The sequence below is a fragment of the Urocitellus parryii genome, chromosome X (genome assembly GCF_045843805.1).
Source record: "Urocitellus parryii isolate mUroPar1 chromosome X, mUroPar1.hap1, whole genome shotgun sequence".
Lineage (NCBI taxonomy): Eukaryota > Metazoa > Chordata > Mammalia > Rodentia > Sciuridae > Urocitellus > Urocitellus parryii.
In genome coordinates, this window is record NC_135547.1 from 95816173 (window position 1) to 95834989 (window position 18817).

General features: G+C 37.4%; 1 protein-coding gene across 1 annotated transcript in view; it reads left to right on the forward strand.

The window, feature by feature from the left end:
- Positions 1-18249, forward strand: part of Maob (monoamine oxidase B) — a 107210-nt gene extending 88961 nt beyond the window's left edge. Inside the window, exons 9-15 of the mRNA XM_026387556.2 lie at positions 1870-1966; positions 3728-3781; positions 6284-6341; positions 11244-11341; positions 15429-15540; positions 16056-16118; positions 17262-18249. Of these exons, the coding sequence (XP_026243341.1) occupies positions 1870-1966; positions 3728-3781; positions 6284-6341; positions 11244-11341; positions 15429-15540; positions 16056-16118; positions 17262-17414 (635 nt within the window). The 3' untranslated portion in view covers positions 17415-18249. The remainder of the gene's footprint in view (positions 1-1869; positions 1967-3727; positions 3782-6283; positions 6342-11243; positions 11342-15428; positions 15541-16055; positions 16119-17261) is intronic.
- The last annotated feature ends 568 nt before the right edge of the window (positions 18250-18817 follow it).

Consider the following 18817-nt stretch of genomic DNA (forward strand, 5'->3'; position numbering starts at 1 on the left):
CAGGGTCTCACTAAGTTGCTGAGGCTGGCCTCAAATTTGTGATCGTCCTGCCTTAGCCTCCCAAGTTGCTGGGATTACAGGCATGCACTATGATGCCTTGCTTTCTGCCTTCTTATAACACGTGATTCCTTAGCTAGTTCTCTTATATTCTTAAGTCTTCTTGAATTCTTGGACGGACTTTGAATTTTTTTTTTCTTCTCATACTTCAGTCTTGATCAACATCATTCCCACCGCAACACACCTAAGGGGCACACAAGCACATTGATGTTCTCATAGGTCCACAGAGGGGAGGGATGTGAGAGTAGAGAGAAAAGCAAGGGCAGTTTAAAAAGCCTCTGGGTGTGTCTTATCACACATTTGTGCCTGAGCACAGGTTGGGGAGGTGTGTGCCTGCAAAGTTCTTTCTCTGTTCTTTCTTCCTCATTTTGAAACCCTCCTGTTGGCTTTTCTATATAACATTTGTTCCAGAGTCTTCCACCATAATTTTGTTGAAACAACCTCCAATTTGCAAGTAAATTATGGAGCAGGGGGAAGAGTACATTGCAGTAGGATATTATTATAACATTTCAGACCCTGGCCTGACAGTTTTACTGCTGCTCTGCCACAGTCTTTTGTTGAAATTGAATATATAGTCATTCCCAAGATCCATGGGGGACTGGTTCCAGAACCCCTATAGATACCAACATTCTCAGATGATCATGCTCCTTATATAAAATGCCATGCATCCTCTTGTATACTTTAAATGATCTCTATTTATAATAGCTAATGCAATATACATGCTGCATAAATATTTATTATACTATGTTGTTTAGGGACTAACAACAAAAAAAGTCTGTACATGTTCAGTACGTGTGTAATTTTTTTCAAACATTTTCAACCCAATGTTTTGAATCCACAAATGTGGAACCCGCAGATTCAAGGGGCTGACTGTGTTAGGGGTTTCGTGGGGGGGGTGGGGGCTGAAGGAAGCCCTTTTATCTAGAATGAGCTGAATTTGTTTCCCAAGATTTTCTTAAAGGGGAAAGGGTTTTTGGAGATCATGTTTGAAATGAAGGTTTTGGACTCTATGAACTTTAGTCCTGTCTGCCCTGTTTTCAGTCAATAAATAATTCAAATAGAATAAGTGGCCAGATGTAGTGGTTCACACCTGTAGTCTCAGCTACTTGAGAAGCTGGTGCAGCTGGATCACTTGAGCTCAGGAGTTTGGGGCCAGTCTGAGCAACACACCAAGACCCCATCCCTAAAATTCAAAAATAAAAAAAAATAAAAACAAAACAGAATAAGTAGTTTTTCATAAAATGTAAATATCAAGTCCCTTCTGTTCTACAGGAAAGGACTAATATTTCCCTTACACATCTTTGATTTTATTCTGATTCTTTTTTTTTAAGAGCTAGAGAGAGAGAGAATTTTTTAATATTTATTTCTTTTTTAGTTTTTGGCGAACACAACATCTTTGTTTGTATGTGGTGCTGAGGATGGAACCCGGGCCGCATGCATGCCAGGCGAGCACGCTACCGCTTGAGCCACATCCCCAGCCCTACTCTGATTCTTTATAAAAAAGAAAATATGGGACATAAGTATTAATGGCAAGAAAAACCAGATTTTATTAAATGGTGACCTGGATGAATTCAAAATATCATATTGCCCTATTCTTTGCAGAGAAGAAAGGACTTATAGTTTGATTTGTTTTTTTTTTTTGCTACTCAGCCCTCTTATCAATATGTTTGGTTTGTCTTCATAAATTTAGAGTGTACTATGCTGTTTTCAGACTTCAGGTTTCTCAAATTGAAAAATGTGTGCTTTATTGTAAGTGCTAAAGATAGTTTGATAGGATGATGAATGAGTTCTTCCATTTTGCTATTATCCAAGATTACTGTGGAACCATGGTTATTGAAGGAGAGGAAGCTCCAATTGCCTACACACTGGATGATACCAAACCTGATGGCAACTATGCTGCTATCATGGGGTAAGACAAATTATGGCATTGTGGTTGTGTTCAGTATTGACAAGATAATCAAACACTATTAATACATGTGCCTCAAACTTTGTTAAATAATTTTTTTACTGAATGACACTACTATCCAAATCCTGCAATAGAAAAATTCATATTGCTTCCTTTCTTTGATGTGTGCCAAGGAATAAATATCTACAAGAGACATATAATACCAATAACATTTTTAATTTGCTATATTAATTTTCCACTTCATATTTAGTGCTGGGATGGAGATATATATATATATATATATATATATATATATATATATGATCTATTACTTGTTGAAACATGATTCAAAGACATAACTTGGGGTGTTTTGCTAAGAAAGCTTCTTGTGGAAGCTGTGTTGACACCAGTGTTGTGTTAATCTGTTTTGTGTTACTATAACAGAATACCAGAGACTGGATAATTTATAAAGAAAAGATGTTATTTTAATTCACATTTTTTGAAAGTCCAGGACCATGGTTTCAGCATCTACTTGGTTTCTGGTTAGAGTCTTGTGTTGCATCACATATGATGGAAAAGTGAAAGGGAAGTGAGTGTGTGACATAAGATCACAGTGAGAGAGGGAGGAAGAGAGCCAGCAGAGGAAGCCAAACTTACTTTATAACAACCAACTCTTTCAAAAATGAATCCACTCTTGTAGGAGCTATATTAATCCTTTCATGAGAGTGAATCCCTGAAGTCTGAAAATGCCTTTTAAAAAGCTCCACCACCTGTCAACACAATCACAATGGGAATCAAATTTCTACATGAATTTTGATAGGAATAAGCCATATCAAAACCATAGTAAATGTTATTCCTGTGGGATGCCGAGATTTTCTCATTTCTACTAGAGAGGAACCAAGGTCAGTCCTATCCTCAACTTTCCAGGAAAGATAACAGCACAGATGGGAAACTGTCTTGGGGGTCCAGAACCTGTTCCAAAGAGGTGTTTAACTGAAGCAACTAAAATTGTGATGGACCTAGGACATGTATAAGTTTATTTCATACACATCCAAGGTGAGAAAGGGCACTCAAAGTCAGTTGTTAATTTGAAAGCAATCATAGTGCTGTAAATGGAGAGAGAATCTAAAAGTTCACTGCTAGGGAGACATCATGGTGGAGAAAGAACCAAAGAACAAGAACTAGGTTACATTGGAAGGACTCAGATGCAACCTTAATTAAAGCATTTGAGGTCCAGGGTTCATTCCTATTGGCCACCAGCCAGATGGGGGAAAGTGAGTCACTCATCATATTACCCTATGCAGAAATTATTGCCAGTCATCTATTTTTTGTCCCTTGTTCCCCAAAGCTACAAGATGCTCTTCAATGTCAGGAATGTAACATGTAAACAGTTAAAACTCTGAACATGAAATAGGCAAATGTATAGATTGTTTCTTCTGGTTGGCTTTGAACATTGAATACCAGACAAATGTATAGTATAAAAATGAGACCAGGATGAGGGAGGGGAGGGGAAGTGAGGATAGGAAGGACAGCAGAATAAAATAGACATTATTATTGCTGTGGGTATATACATAACTACATGACCAATGTGATTCTGCAACCTGTACACTCAGAAAATGAGAAATTATATTCCATCTGATCCAAACGTTTGATATGTCAAGATTGTTGTACTGTCATGTGTAACTAATTAAAACAAATAAAAAATAATAAATAAATAAATAAATAATGAGACCAGGATGAAAGAAATCATTAATTTCCTTTCTCTTTCTTGTTTCTATATTTCAGATTTATCCTTGCTCACAAAGCAAGAAAATTGGCACGTCTTACCAAAGAAGAAAGGTAGCAAAAGAAGTGTTTCTTCTTCCTTCCTTCTTTACTTTCACATCTCTCCATCCCTATCTCCATCCCTGCTTTCCCTCTTTCTTTTCTTCTTTACTACCTATCTGCTTGCCTTTCGATTTTACTGAATTTTAAACTTACAAACTGCCCAATAATATGTGCATTGACAATACTGTGTGTCTGTTATGCTAATTATAAGGGTCTGGTGTATAAAGGCACAGAGCTGATAACTTAAGAACCAATTATTCAAATTAGTATTTATTGAGTTTATTGTACACCAGACACCATGCTAGGAACTATGAAGACTGTAAAAATGAATATAAACCAGGGGCTGAAAATGCACTGGTGGAGAAGATAACCAGGTAGAGAAATTACTGTGTTGCAGAGCCATACATGAGTGATGCATAGCAATTACAGATTATAGGTACAGAGGGACTGATTTCTCTGGAGGTGGCAATTTCTTCTGGCAATTAGTATTCATCACTGCCAATTATGTATTCCCACACCACTACATATTTACCAACTAAGAGCCCTTAGTAACCTCATGTGCATTCTTTCCCCTTATGTCAGCATGCTCTTTTGTGACCAGTGACATCTCTGTGTGTGTGGCCAGGGCTATAGAGGTCTGCTCAAGCCCTCATCTCAAAATGTCCCCATTGCAATATAAGATCCATGAAAGATAGGGAATGTTGTTTGGTTAGTTCACTGCAGCCTCTCTAGTGCCTGGAACAAATCTTTTCCCAATTTACCTTTTGATTATATTTATAGCTCATTTTATACCATAGTATCATTTTATCTCTTTATCAAATTTATCCATTTTTAAATCATCACTGAAAAATGCTCTATCATGCATAGACAAGACTTTCCTATTGCAAGATGATTTTTCTTTTAAAATCACCAATTTTCCCACTACTTTTCCAGGCTCATCTAGTTTATGCAAATCTTTAATCCTTCTGAAATATATTTTGGTATAAGAAATAATATAAGGGTCCAACTTTATTTATTTCTTTCATGGGCAGCCATTTGTCCCAGAGCCATTTTATTGAATAATGTGTCATTTCTTCACTGGTTTAAAATGTTCACCTTTATGAATTCTAAGTCCTTTTATGTAATTGGTTCTATTTCTGAATTTAATTTTACTTCTTTGTTCTTTCTGGCTTTTTCTGTGCTTGTGCCAAACCATTTATGTAAAAATTAAGAGGGAGACAGAGAAAGGGAATGAGAGAGAGGAGAAAATATTAGGCATTTTAATATACCTTTATAAAAAATTTTCTGAATTCAAAATAATAATGATAATATTTTTAAAATTATTGACTTAGCTTTAAAACATGTTCAAGACCGTTATTAGCATTACTATTCTGTTAAAAGCAGGCTTGAAATAACTTTATTTATAGAAATATAGTTGACTAATTGAATTGAATAATCAACTTATTTTAGTTGAGTAATTATAATGGTTGCCTTATTTCCAAATTCCCCATTAGACTTAAGAGCTACTATTTGTTCAACATTTATGTATTACATAGCAGTTAGTGGGTGGAGAAATTGACATCAGTGGTTTTCAAACTTGAGAATCATCTGGAAGATTTGTGGAAATGCAGATTGATGCTACTACCCTTGCTGAATTAGGAGGTCTGGGGCAGGACCTGAGAATTAACGTTTCTAACAAGTGCCCTCATAGTGTTGATGCTGTAGATCTGGGAACTACAGTTTTCCATCATTAATGAAAAAAACCATGGAGATTGTTGTTAAAAATAAAGCTCAGAAAGCTCTAGTAATATGCTTGAGATCTCACAGTATCTAAGAGGCAGAAACAGAAATCACAGCTTTCCCTGCTCCTTACATTCTCCACTGTACCCACCACAGCCTCATAGTAGGGAGGGAGATAGAGGAAGGTAAGTAGAGCTATATTGTCACCCTCCCAGAATCTTCAGTACTTACTAAGGCAGATGGACTGACACTTAAGAGGTACCTGCTCTCTTTTATCCAACAAACGAAGAAATTGCCCTGGGTCCCCTAGTGATTTGAGCAACACATTATTTGACTTTCTTAAAGATTTATCAACAATCTCTCATGATTCATATTTGTGATCTCATTGGTTTAAGACATTTGAGTTAGGACAAAATGCCTTGATCTAAAAACTTAAAATGAAATGTTTAAGTAGAAGCAATAGCTTACAATCTTTTTTTTTTTAATTTGCCTATAATTTCACAGCTGGTGTGTGCCTGGGTCTACATTTTATTTTGACTAAAAGTTCTATTTTTCTAGATGAGGTTTATAATATACAGTATTAAGTGGCCCTTAATCACTTGGCCTACTGTTCTTTTTAAAATTCTTTTTAGTTGTATATAACATTAGGGTACATTTTGACATAATCACAAAAGTATGGAATATAACTTGCTTACCGAGTCTTTCTTATAAGGGGATGGGTGCCCCTCACTTTTTCTTTCCCTTCCTTTCTTCATCTTCACATTTGTCTTTTCTGTTGTTATTGTTGTTCTGTAGGCTGAGGAAACTGTGTGAGCTCTATGCAAAAGTTCTGGGCTCCCAGGAAGCTCTGAAGGTAAGACTGCTTCCCATCCCTTTCCTAAAGGTGATAGAACTTGTTCATCCTGAAGCAAGGATGGGTTCACACGTATAGAGCCCTAGAGCTCATGTTTACTCTGATATGCTTTCAGAGGATCTGCATAGGGCTGGTTAATTTATAAGTGGTCCCAAAGAGTATGGGTCCTGGATGTGCTGATGGCAGGTAAGGAACTTTGTGACGTGTTGTGGTTTTGGTGGTGCTACACTTGTCCCTGAATTCAGAGCTCTACCTGGAGCAGGTTGTTGGGCTCCTTTGCCTCCAGCTCCATGAGGAGGTGAAGAGGGTAGGGGTTTCAGCTACCCATAGGAGTTTCTAGATCCTGGAAGCCATAATAGGGATGAAAAATAGCTTTCCTTTATTCTGGTGATCTTGTAAGACCAGAGTCTTATTCATGCTCACAAACTAACACTCACTTCACCCTCACTGTTTTACAGTTAAAAATAGGAGGACCTGTCCCCCTCCCTGTAATGTCCCCTTTTCTGCCTTGTTTTACCCTTGAACATTAGGGATGGAAGGAAGACAGGCTGATGCCAATCTCTGTTAGATGAGTTTCCTAGACACCTTTGGAAGTAATCCTGAGGAAATGATTATCTTCAAATTAATCAGGTAGAACTCTGATATGGTTACAGGTCAAGGTGGGGGCAGGTAGGAGAGGGTGGTAGTGTGGTAAGCAAGCAAACCAGTACTTCCTTGGGACGTTTAGTGTCAGAGGGCCCAAGGTGCTCATAACCATCTCCCTCATCAATATTTAAAATGACAAATTGCTGTTCTTGTAATGATCACCAGATTGATGGGTTTTTACTGCTTTGACATGGATTATATCACCTTTTGAAAGTGGTTATTAAACCCAGGTATCCATGAACCATTTGAGGACAGTGGAGAGTGGTGTACAAATGAGCAATTAAAATGTGAAAAAAAAAGGCTGGTGATATAGCTCAGTTGGTAGAGTGCTTGCCTAGCATGCACAAGGCCTTGGATTCAATCCCCAGTCCCACAAAATAATAGTAATAATAATAATAATAATAATCATCATCATCATCATCTAATGAAGGAGCTGAAAATGTTTCACTAGTAAACCACTCAGACACAAGTCTTTACAATATATACCATAATCTAGCTGAACAGCTACATAGCTTAGTGCTATTGCTCTAATATATACATTGCTCTGCTTTTGGAGTGGCTGACTTCTTCCAGGTCAAGTAGTTGTGGCTTTTGATTTTGTTGACCTTTCTTTATTTTCTTCCTTTCTTCCTTCCTTTCTATAATGCCAGGGATAGAACCCAGGGGTGCTTGGCCACTTAACTATATCCCCACACCCATTTTTTTTTCTAATTTTGAGGCTGGGTCTCACTAAGTTGCCCAGGATGGCCTTGAACTTACAATTCTCCTGTGTTGGCCTGCCAAGTGACTGGGATTACAGGTGTGTGTCACCAAACCTGGCTTTATTCATTATATTAAAACATGATTTTTAATTCCATTAGAGATTATCTGTGCATGATATAGGTGAAACACATGCTCTCAAGGGTTTTTTGGAATTCTTGCTAATAAATGAACAAAAACTAGTCATTGATTGGTTTGGAGAGAAATATAATATTAATGAAAAGTATGCTTTGTTTTTTACTTCATATGCCATTAGTAAGTATAAATATAAGCATAGACTCCAGGCCTCAGGGTTGTGTAGCAAACCCAAAATATACACACTAAAACAATCACTTAACATCTGCTAAAATTCATTAGATTTTCGTTTTGTTTTGTTTGGGGTTTTCATTTTGTGTTTGCTTAAAAATGCTATTAGAGATATTCCAGCTTCTTTGAAGTCACATTCTGAGACACTCTCAGGCTAAAGCAGTTTGTAATTGAAGTTCCTCCAGCAACTTGTGAGGTGGTTGTCTGGCGAGGAAAGCAGTTATTTTCATATTTCCCCAAAAAAGGGTGGTCATTTTCATTTGGAAAAATCTCTTTCTAATGTGGGATGATTAATTCCAGATGATAAAAATGAGTTGGTTCTGTCCTTGTATGGTTTTGTCATAGAGAGAGACACTTGCTTTACTCTTGCTTTAATATGTATTGTGTGGAAGGAAAAAAAAATATTCTGAAAGCAAAGAAAGGTGAAAGTATAAATTTTCTTGAAATTGCCTGCAAGCAGTCAGAGAAGGATGCTCAAGAAGTGGCTACAGCCCTCAGATGCCAGAGCATGCTGTATTGGGAACACCACAACAGACCTGGAGCCACTAAACCCATCAGGCGAGGCTTCATCCTTTGCAAATCGGATGCCTTAAGAATGACTATCCAAAGTCAGTTATGCAATTGCAAAATTTTTTTTAAACAAAACGTTTTTCAAATCTATTTTAAAGAGACTTTTTTCTCTTAAAACTTGCTATGTTGATTTTATCTTTTCAAAGTAATGTTTAATGATAAATTATCTATTTAGTTTTTACCTCCTGGGGATTGAACCTAGGGCCTTGCTCATGCTAGACAAATGTTCTTCCACTGAGTAACTCCCAGTACTTGTTTTTTTCTTACTTATTATTAGAGCTTTATAGTTACACATAATACCAACCAACTCATACATGTATGGAAATTGATTTCAATTCATGATACTCCCTTTTACCTCCTGTCCTCCCTCTCCTCCTCTCCTTTTCTCCTTCCTCAACTTCACTTGACTTCCTATAGACTGTATATTAAATTTATATTTGATTGCTTCTTTATGTTATCCTATCCTTTCCTCCCTGTTTTCTCTATTTTACTCTAGTTTCCATATATGAGAGAAAACATTCAAACTTTGAGTTTCTGAGTTTGACTTATTTCACTTAGCATGTTATTCTTCATTTCCATTCATTTACCAGCAAATGCCATAATTTCATTCTTCTTTATGACTGAGTAGAACTCCATTGTGTGTGTGTGTGTGTGTGTGTGTGTGTGTGAGAGAGAGAGAGAGAGAGAGAGAGAGAGAGAGTATATGTGTGTGTGTGTGTGTGTGTGTGTATCTCACTATTTCTTAATCCATTAATCTATTGACTAGCATCTGGGTTGACTTTATTATTTAGCTATTGTGAATTGTGCTACTATAAATACTTAGGTGGCTGTATCACTGTAGTGTGCTGATTTTAGATCTTTTGCCAGCCCTTGTTTTTTAAAAGAAGTTCAAACTTTGTACAATCTCACATGAATTATTGCCTATTAAGACCAATATTTGTTTACAAGTACCACCATCAACAGTAACACCTGCGTGCCACAAAACCTAGGTTTATCTTTCCAGCTCCCCTTAACAAAGCTCATCTTCACAAGAAAATATGAATCTGCTCATCCTTTTTCTTTTTAAAAAAAATATTATTTTAGCTGTAGTTGGACACAATATCTTTATTTTATTTATTTATATGTGGTGCTGAGGATCAAACCCAGGGCCTTGCATGTGCTAGGTGAGCACCCTACTGAGCCATAACACCAGACCCTATCCTTTTTCTTTGACAGACATGTTTTTCTGATTTTTTCTGTCCAACCACTCCAGTAAGCACAAGTTCTTTTTAAAAATATTTCTCAAAACCATTAGGGGCTACAAACATCTTAATAGATCAGATCAAGTTAAATATGGAAATAAATTACAGCTTACGAACAGTACTTATGGCAAGACATGCACAAACCAAGTGAGAAAATTTACTAAAACCTGAATTTCTTTGAGGTTTCTTACCCAAAACATTGATCTGCCTAAAGAAAAATCTTGAAAAAAACAGGATATGGGGCTGGGGACATAGCTCAGTTGGTAGAGCGCTTGCCTTGCATGCACAAGGTTCTGGGTTTAATCTCCAGCATGCCCTGGGCTCAATCCCCATCACTACACACACACACACACACACAGAGAGAGAGAGAGAGAGAGAGAGAGAGAGAGAGAGACAGAGATACACCCACACACACAAACTGGATAATGAGACTCTATTTCAGAAATATAGGCAAATTCTGTACCTATGGATTCAACCAAATGTGATGGAAAATATTTGGAAAAAATGCATTTATAATGAAGATGTACACAATTCACAATAGCTAAACTATGGAACCAACCTAGATTCCCTTCAATAGATGAATGGATAAAAAAATGTGGCATATATACACAATGGAATATTACTCAGCAATAGAAGAGAATAAAATCATGACATTTGCAGGTAAATGGATGGCATTAGAGAAGATAATGCTAAGTGAAATTAGCCAATCCCCTAAAACCAAATGCTGGATTTTTTCTTTGATATAAGGAGGCTGATTCATAGTAGGGTAAGGAGAGTGAGCATGGGAGGAATAGATGAACTCTAGATGGGGCAGAGGGGTGGGAGGGGAAGGGAGTGGGCATGGAGTTAGAAATGATGGTGGAATGTGATAGACATTATTATCCAAAGTACATGAATGAAGACATGAATTGGTGTGAATATACTTTGTATACAACCAGAGATATGAAAAATTGTGCTTTATAAGTGTAATAAGGATTGTAATGCATTCTGCTGTCATATATAAATTTAAAAAATAATTTAAAAATAATGAAGATGTACATACTTTTTCTTGTTATTTTTAAATAAATGTTATGGTACAAAACAGTAGTTTTACATAGCATTTGCATTGAATTAGGTATTATAAATCATGTAGAGATGATTTAAAGTATATGGGAGAATGTGCATAAGTTATATGCAAACAATATGCCATTTCATATGAAGGACTTGAAAATCCAAGGGTTTTGGTACCCATCAGAGGATCTGGAACCAATTTCCCTTGGATTATGAGGAACGACTGCAAATTGGTTCTCTACTATGAAGTCTCCTAGACTGTGTTTGATTTATTCTAGATAAGATCTTTCCCTCTACATCTCCTTCAGGCTGTTGTCACTGTGTCTTACAGCCAGTGCACTATGAAGAGAAGAACTGGTGTGAGGAGCAGTACTCTGGAGGCTGCTACACAACCTACTTCCCCCCTGGGATCATGACTCAATATGGAAGGTAGAGTAAAAAAGTGCTAAGCAGTGACTGAAATCCCCTGCATTAGAACCCAAACTTTTCATGTCACTTCTCTCCTCTGTTTCTTGTAAAACAAAAGAAAATAAAAACCAAACAAACTAAAAATTAAAAAAAGAAAAATAAATACCAAACAAACTAAAAATTAAAAAAAAAGAAAAAATCCCGATTTGTTTGTGTCTTGTGATTCTCAGGAATGAAGCACCATGATGCTGCTTTTCATGCTTCATTCATCTGGAAGAGTATTCCCAGTCAATATAACCAAAGAAGGCGAGGGCATAAGAATAGCTATAGGGATAGTCAGAGGGTTCACTTATATTGGATGAAGAAGGGTCCTTATACTGAATTTAGAACTCAGTCAAACTTCCTCCAGTGCACCTCTGTAAGTCCAAGATGGGTGCAGCATTATAAACATGATGTTTATAATGCTGGTGTTCTAGACTGGTGTGAAAGGACTTAGGTTCCTGTTTGGACTACCAATAGCCAACTTTGTTATTTTGGACAAATTGCATTTCTCTGAGTCTCACTTTTCTTAGCACGTGGATAGAAATGCACAAAATGGCATATGATAAGCAATAATCAGTGCATTAATCAGAGTACAAGTTATTTGAATGACCTTATTGAGATATAATTTATATCCTATGACCCTCCCATTCAAAGTACACTGTCCAATGACATTTTGTATTCACAGCATTGTGCATCCAAGTATGATCCACTGAAGTTTTTAGTTCATTGTATTTGATGACAATTAACATGGCATTAATTAATAATATAGCAGTAATTATTATGACCATTATAGTTACACTAAACTAGGCAATCATGTAATGCCAAGAGCTCAATCAAAATAAAATGGGAAATGTAGAATAGTGAGTGAAAGGCTGTTGAGAGTAGTCAACACACAAAGGGTATGAGTAAATGGAGTTGGCTAATCAATAAGTCCCTAAAAACCTAGAGAGATTAAAAGCTGTTTTTTAGAAGATGCATAATGATTTTGGTTAGCACTTTCCTTATCTTCTTGCACATGGCAAAATATGATCCAAGAGAACATTCTGGGGCCAAAGAGCACTACCTGATAAACTATTGAATCATTAATTTTCAGATATGCTGAGTGTAGAATAAGTCAATAGTAATTGTTTCATTTCGTATGTATTGGCTAAATGCCAGCTCTTTGTAAAACATTGTACTGGAAACTTAAATATCAAGGACACCCCTCCCTGCTGAGGGGCTGACAGTGTGGTGGGTCAGGGTGGGTGTGAGGTGGGGACAGAACATTAAAAAAAAAAAGATTGGTTTTAAAATATTGAGGTAAGTGCTCTTATAGAGGGACATAATAATACCCTGGGAATAGAAGGAGGTATGAGTTCACCTCACCAAGGAAATCTGCAAAGGCTTCACAATGCAGTGTGTAGGAAACAAAAGGCCACTGAGGATACAGTCTAGGCAGATGGCACTGCATGAACTAATGCTTGGAATCCTGTAAGTTCTTAGAAGGTCCAGGGCAAAGCTTAGCATGGCTGGGCTATAGGTGATATTGTGGATGGCATAGAGAACCAGACCAGAAATTTCTATAGGTTCTTTTGCCTCGTGTGACATGTTCAGAAATATAAAACTTTGTCTTTCTACAAAGAAAGGGCACCATTGCATTGGTTTTGTTTTTGGTTTGGTCTTAAATCCAAAGTGAGATGTCATGAGATTTTTGACCACAGAGTGGCAAGTTTTATATTCAATCCCATAGACTATCAGGAAAATGCCTTTTGGAGCTGGGAGCAAAAAAGAACACTCACACTGGCCTGATCCTGATCACGTGAGAGAAGCATGATAATATCATTGCATCAGTCATTGGCCGTAACATGGTTATACTTTCTTTCATCTCTGTTCTTTCCACGGACATATGCCAGGGTTCATATCACTACCTTCAAGTTGTAGAGTAGAAACTAAGGCACAGCATAGTTTAATGACATATTCCAGCCAGAGCAGAGACTATTTCCCCACAGGACATCCCCTGACTCTTCAGAGCAGTGGCATTTGGGACACTGCAAAGAGTCCGATCTTTAGGGCACAGGAAGGACACAGTAAGTGTTCTGTTTCCAGAAGGAAGACAGAAGACAGAGTTCAAGGTACAACTTTGCAAAGAACAAAACACACATTTCTTAAGCATTTTTTTCTTCTGAATACAAATAAAAACTGATTGTAACAATTACATAGTAAAATGCATAAGCCATCAGAAATAAATGTGGACCTCTCATTTATGATATTTTATATATTTTTTGTGAATATATACTGTCTGCTCACTCACCTACAAAAGAAGGGGGAGGAGTTTTCTTATCTAGCTGTGGAACTTGTTTTTCTCTCAAAACAATTTCCACATTACAGTGGAGGGAAACTATCTCTTTTATCTGTTTAAATTAATTCTTGGGTTATACGTTTTTACATTCTGATTGTGAGTATGATTAATTCTCTAAGACGGTTGTCCCTCTTCTAATCTTTAACTCTAGGGCTTGGCCAGACCTCCCAGAAGTCTCCAAATGGAATAAGTTCCCTCTGTAAAAAGTGAACAAGCAGTAAAATACATACAGCATAGTTTAATGAACATGGAGTGGGAAAATCTACCTTCTTTTGCAGGAAACCTTTCCTGAATACACCTAAGTTCTTGATTATTTCATATTATTTCATGTTATTATTATCAGCTTACCAATATTCTATAATATCTTCTCTTTTATTTCCTCTCCCTTTTTTGATGATAGCAATAAGGGCAGGTGAAGAAAAATCTACCAATTCAGGCCAACCTGTTCACTTTTCTGATAAGAAGTCCAGTGGTGTAGAGTGTTCACTAAAGTGCAACATGAATGTGAGCTTTGGACATTCTTTATCTGATACAATACAAATAATGACTTGTGGGCAGTGCTTCTCTTATGACATTTATTTTCAGTTTCGATAGACTTCCCCTCTTACAGGCCAAATGCCATCGCACTTGCATTCCTTTGCATAGCATGTGGGCACTCTGTTAACTGGTAATGGTGATGATATACTAGGAAAATTGTATAGGATAAAAACAGAGACTGACTTCTGTGGGATCTGGTTCAAACCCTGGCTCTATTTTCTTTCAGTGTAGCTCTTGGTGAGTCACTGCACATTTCTCCCAGTCTCAAATTCCTCATGTGTACAAACAGATAATAATAATAGCTATTCATAAAACTCTTGAAAAGATTGAAAATCAAGCTAAAAAGAACAAACATAAATAAATAAATAAATAATAAATAAAATGTTGGGATTAAAAAGAAAAAAGAAAATCAATGCAATATACAGAGGAAGAATTACCGGTTGACTAAGACTGTTGGATTCCAGATTCATATTATTTGGGTTCAAATGTAGTTCTGCCACTTATACTCTGTGAGCTAGAACAAATTAGTTTGTCTTTGGAGCTGGTTATGTTCTAGGAAGCAGTCTCTGAAATAATTAGGGTATATGTTAGTGCATACCCTTGAAATTTAACACTGGTGGAAAGGAGAGTGCAGTCATAGTCAACCCTAGCAGAGGAAAGTGCTCAATGAATGGTAGTTATGAAGCCATAAGGCTCATGGATTTGTTCTATGTTGCTGATCAAAACAGTATTAGAAATCACCAGACCATCCCCTTGAAGAGATGGGGAAGCCAGAGCTCAGTGAAAGGAAATGATTCGTCAAGTTCATTGGTGGAATAACCAGGTGGGAAATTGGGGGCACCTGTCACTTTACCCAGAGATGGTGAGCCATGAAGGGAGCCATATGGGGCTGGGTTCCTATAGTCCCTACTTTATGTAGGTGAAGCAAGTACATATTTTGCCTCCATTGATGTCAGCTCTCCTTTAACTGTGAGCTCTTGGTACAGGAGTAGACTTTGGCTTGTATCCATTTTTGTCTGTGACAGAGATGATGCAAAAGCTGTGGGAACCTAATGAACATTATTCTAAAATTACCAATGCCTTCCTTAAAGTTTTGAATCTGAAGAAACTGACCAGCCTTGATCTTTGTGGGAAAGCTCATCTCTGACTGTCAGACAGTAAGCACACTTACCTCTTTTCTTTTGTTTCCAGGGTTCTACGCCAGCCAGTGGGCAGGATTTTCTTTGCTGGCACTGAGACTGCCACACACTGGAGTGGCTACATGGAGGGGGCTGTGGAAGCTGGGGAGAGAGCAGCCCGAGAGGTAGGGCCTATTGTCATGGGCTGTGGGCAAGCAAAACAACACATGGACCTAACAAGAAGATCAAAGATGTCTGAGATCCTGGTGGCCATCCCCCACCCCATAATCCCCCTCTGAAGAACAATATAATGGTGGTTTCAAGTAAAAGGAAACTCCTTAACCTAAAAGTAATAACCAGAATATCTAACATATCACCCAAAATAAAAAGAGCTTGTGAGATTACACTCGAGAGAGAACCTAGGTCTGATACTATAGAATCAGACACGTTTCTATTAGGATTCAGAATTCATTTTTATCTTTCTTGACAATTCCCCTGATCTCATTGCCATTAAAACATGTTCACAACTAATAAAATTTATGGTAAAACTTTTGGAGCCTTTTAAAGATTGAGTAGATTGCTCTAGCCTTTAATTTGATATTTTTGATGGAGACATTCACTTAGTTCTGTATCCAAAGACCAGATTAGGAGAAGGATGGTATAAAGTTTTCTCTACATGAATGTGCTCTTTTCATTTCAGATCCTGCATGCCATAGGGAAAATTCCAGAAGATGAAATCTGGCAGCCAGAACCGGAGTCTGTGGTAGGTTATATTTTACTTCATGAATTTAGATGTCAATCCAAAGATTGGATTGACAACCATCTTTCCTAAAAGCAGTTATTTGCAAGAAAACACACATGGTTATATATCCATAGGCCCTTTCTTAAGTAGTTCACCCCATGAATGTTTAAATAGGCATCATGGGTTAGGGCAGAGGTGAGAGGTTTAGATGAACTCTGATTAATTTATAGCTGCCACGCCCATTGCATGTTATTAGAAAAAAAATATTTTTTGATGAGGGGAAGACACTCCTCTGATAATTCTAAACTTATTTAGAACTCAATAGGAAGCTGGAGATATACCTCAGTGGTAGAGCATCTGCTTAGCTTGCAGAGGCCCTGGGTTCAATCCCCAGCACCACAAAACAAACAAAAAATAAAAAAAAAACAAAGAACTTAATAAATGTCTTTTGAATAAATATCTGACCTGATGAATCTCTACAGGAGGAAAGAAAAGAAAGGAAAGTATATTATCTCCAGTCCAGGAGCAAAGGGATAGAACAAAATGGAACATATATAGATTAAAATTTATTTTAATATACTTAATTTTTTGTAATAAAACCCCAGGAAGTTTTCCTGGATAGAAGGAAGAATGCATAAAAATTATAAAGAAAATACATTGTAGAGGACAAGAGGCAAAAGGTCAAACATTTCTCTATCTTTATGAGTCAAAGAGAATAACCCTGATACTCCAAAGTGATTTTCTAGTGCTTCTACTAGAGATGGGATTGTGGACTGCAGGGACCAATGATGCATTTGCCCAACAAATATTTATGGCCCATGAGTTCTGCATTGGCCATTTAACCAACGTTATAGTAGTGCTTTCATAGGGCTCCCCATGTGGTGGGAAATACAGATAATGACCCAACAAGCACAGAGTATGACAGAGAAGATATGTTGAAGGAAAATGTAAAAAGAGGGGATCATTTCAGGCTGGGGGCTGCAGAATGGCTCCCTATGGATGTGAAGTGAGGAAGAGGGAGTGAGTGGTTTAGCAGAGGGAAAGTCATGTTTTAATGGCCTAGAGATTGGGCAGAGTGAATCACTTTTGGATCAGTGGTGGAAGTAGAGTCTCTGAAATGAAATACACAAGCCCTGTGCTAATACCAATGTTCTATGAACCCAGGACGTCCCTGCACGACCCATTACCACAACCTTCTTGGAGAGACACTTGCCCTCTGTGCCAGGCCTGCTAAGGCTGATTGGAATGACAACCATCTTTTCAGCAGCAGCTCTTGGCTTCTTGGCCTACAAAAGGGGGTTATTTGTGCGTGCCTAAAGGATCTGTAACCACACCCTCTTCTTACTCAATCTGGGATATGAGCTTGGGGAAGGGATTGCAATAAAATTCTACAGACATAAAGAATGCTGAATGAAGTGGGGAGCAGGAGAATAAGTCAGACCCCAAGAAACAGTGTATCTTTCTTTGTGTTGGCCCCTGGTTAGCATCCCTTACCTAGCTTATCCCCCTGCCCCAACCATTTCCAAATTTATTGCCCTTAGAATCTTTAGAATGATAGATTTGTTTAAGGTCCTTGCTTTCCCACTACATACCTTGCCCATATGCACATAGCTAGTTTTTGTGAATCTGTGTGGCTTTCTGCTTGTCCTTCTTTCTGCCTATAATATCCTCCCTTTACCAAGTTCTCTGCATTTGTCCTTAGAATCCTGTATTGTTATAGCTGGAAAACCCTAGAGACCATGTAATTTTCACCTTCTGTTTTAGAACTGAGTAAATCAAAGTTGTCAGAAGTGGAACTAATTGTACAAGATCCACAATAAACCACTGGTATTTGGGTGACTGGAACACAGGTTCAATGCTTTTTCCACCTCCCAAGATGAATTCTCCAATTGTCCTCTTGCCCCAACCCCCCCCCCCCCGCCATCATTGCTAATGGTGTCCCATGTGGGGGTGTACTCTGTACTATGTTGTATTGTGCAGCTCAAATGCTATTCAGTATATACCCTTAAGCATTGATGTCTTGTTCACTGTCTCCAGCTGACTTTAATTTTTTTGAGAGTAGGAATCTTGTCTTTGTCTTTCTTTTGTATCCTCCATTATGTCTCCACACAAAGGTCAGTACACACTTCAGTAATTAAAAATAAAGCTGATTGAGCAGATGTCTGCTGTCTTTTCTTTTCTTTTTGGGTAATGACCTTCAAGGTTTTGACAGACCAAATCAAGATCCACTATTAGGTATATAATTGTGGCTTGAAAGCATTTAGTCAAAATTTTCCTGAAGCCCAGTTGATGCATGCATTTTGATTGTGTGATCCATCATGGGTGGCATATGTGTCAAAACTTGGTAAATGATTTATAATGATATGGTGAGGATGTTAAGTGACATGATTCCTTGCTCTTATTCCCCCCAAAAAACTTTGAAAATAATTGACATATTAATAAGCAAGATGCTTCATTATTAAGGTAATTATATTTCAGTTGACCTTTCATATTCTTTATCAATGCAAAGCTTTTAACTAAGTATACTCATTAATTTAAAACTACAGTTTCACAGTCCATTAATTCCTATTTGAACTACTTTTTAAATGATATCATCATTTCAAAGCACTCATGCCTCTTGACACTCAAGGTCGGTTTTTATCAGGATGTATTTAAAATCCACAAATGACCATTCTCACATTCTCCTTTAGAAAAATGAAGCTGATTATTCTTAGCATAAG